Genomic DNA, 1,932 nt, shown 5'->3' on the forward strand with positions numbered 1-1,932 from the left:
ATGGGTTTGTTTGATGTTGAAGATCGATGAGTAGAAGCAGGGAATATCAGTCAACGGAGTGAAGACCAATTTGTTTCCCCTTGTTTGAAAAGGCAGTTTAATGGAGGGGCGGTGGAAAATTCCAGAAGCAGAACACGTAACGACCACATAGCTGCTAGAGCAGGGCAAAATACAACCACGTAGATGATAGAGAAACAGTTGTTTACATGTGTAATCCACCAACAATATAAAAATAGATAAACAACCAAAAAATAAAGCAGAAAAGAAAAAAAATTAAAAAAAATTAAAAAAAAAATCAGCCAATGGGACCAAAGTACTGTTCACTAAGGGGCTTCAAAATTAAACTATATATATAAATATAGATAAATTGTAAACAAATTAAAACTAAATGAAAAATAAATAGAAAAAGGTAACATAGTCATTTTATATCTAATAGGGACGAGGCGGACAATTTTTAACGATACAATAGAACGATCTGAGTTAAATTTTTAAAATAAGAACTAAATGTACAATTTGACACTTGAACTAGGGAGGAATCTGTGTAATTTACTCAACAAATTTACAAATTAGTCAATTCCAATGACCTTGTGCTTGTGCAGCCGGCATAGGAATCCTAGGTTCCATGCGCAGCAACTTCAATGATATCTTCTGCAGATAATCAACCTGCAAATCAAATATAAATGAAAAGTTTTATTCCCCAAAGTACATCACCACAGATCACACATTCATTCATTCATTCTTCTATTTAATAACTACTTCCATTCCATCTCTACACAAAAATACCAAAAACTACAAACCGGGCTTCTTGCAGCATTATAAATCTTCTCTTCAAATCTCAATGCTATTTTATGAAGTTCCTCTAGCCCCTCCTGTCCAGAGAACGGGAGATGCCTCTTCAAGGTAACCATTCTACATAAAAGCAACATGAACAACAATGTTAACTAGCATATAATCAAATTCTTAAACCACTTAAATTTAAGATAAGGATGTAAATGGTAAATAGTAAATAGTAATACACACATCCTGTTCACCATCCTTCGTCTTGAAGCTGCGTGAAGCTGAAACCTCCAACTGCTTGTATCCATCACCTAAACTAGAACTGTATTTGTAATACTCAGAAATGATTTAATAATATATTTATACAGAAAACAAGTGTTAATTCTTATCTGGAACTATGATTTAGTAACAACACATAATCGGTTACTGAAGGAGGAAAAAGTATCAAATGTAGCGATCACTAAAATTTGAGTTTCAATTAGCAATATAAGTTGTGATTACAACACACTAGACATCAAAATTGACGATGATTGAGCATATAATCAGAGGTGTGTTTTAATTCTAGCGATCACCAATTAGCAATGGTTTGGGTGAAAAAAGGGTCGGCAATTAAATAGCGTACATACCAGACAAATGCCTAATTCTTCTTGGAGATAAAGCAATTGGACTCTATGAAAATCAAAATCCAACTACTCAAAAAAGTAAACGATCGAGTATAATCAGAGATTGAATCGATTTGCGTGTAACCGATGGGATTGCCCTGAGATGGTCGCCGCTGACAAAGACGTGAACGACGATCCCTACTTCGATGAAAGACGAGACTGTGGAGAAAAAAATAATAATAAATAAATAAATAAGGAAGGGTAGCAAGAAACTTATGAAGAAATTTCATGGGAGATACAAATATGTTGACTCACAAAGCAAAGCATATGCATATCAAATGTAAAAACCGAATCTCAATTCACTTTTAAAATAAAAAGTTTTGGAGAAAACTCCTAAACTATTCCATTTACTTTGTAATTGTTTGTCCAAAAAAGTTTCAATTTAAAAAATAATGTTTATTAAGAGTTTCGTCGTGGATTTGGTGTATAGAATTAACACTATATTGCCATTAAATTTAAATTTAAATTTTCAATTAATTTATATTAACTGGTA

General features: G+C 32.7%; 1 protein-coding gene across 1 annotated transcript; it reads right to left on the reverse strand.

Annotated features, from left to right (window-relative positions):
• Positions 1-396: 396 nt before the first annotated feature.
• LOC144997259 (mediator of RNA polymerase II transcription subunit 15a-like) lies at positions 397-1,671 on the reverse strand. The gene is made up of 4 exons (XM_078957125.1): positions 1,404-1,671; positions 1,021-1,099; positions 798-909; positions 397-663 (listed from the first exon to the last, which is right to left on the reverse strand). The coding sequence occupies exons 2-4, from the start codon at positions 1,083-1,085 to the stop codon at positions 571-573; spliced, it is 270 nt and encodes an 89-aa protein (XP_078813251.1). The 5' UTR covers positions 1,086-1,099; positions 1,404-1,671; the 3' UTR covers positions 397-570.
• Between the last annotated feature and the right edge of the window lie 261 nt (positions 1,672-1,932).

The sequence above is a fragment of the Lactuca saligna genome, chromosome 5 (genome assembly GCF_052625555.1).
Source record: "Lactuca saligna cultivar CGN05327 chromosome 5, ASM5262555v1, whole genome shotgun sequence".
NCBI classification, from domain to species: domain Eukaryota; kingdom Viridiplantae; phylum Streptophyta; class Magnoliopsida; order Asterales; family Asteraceae; genus Lactuca; species Lactuca saligna.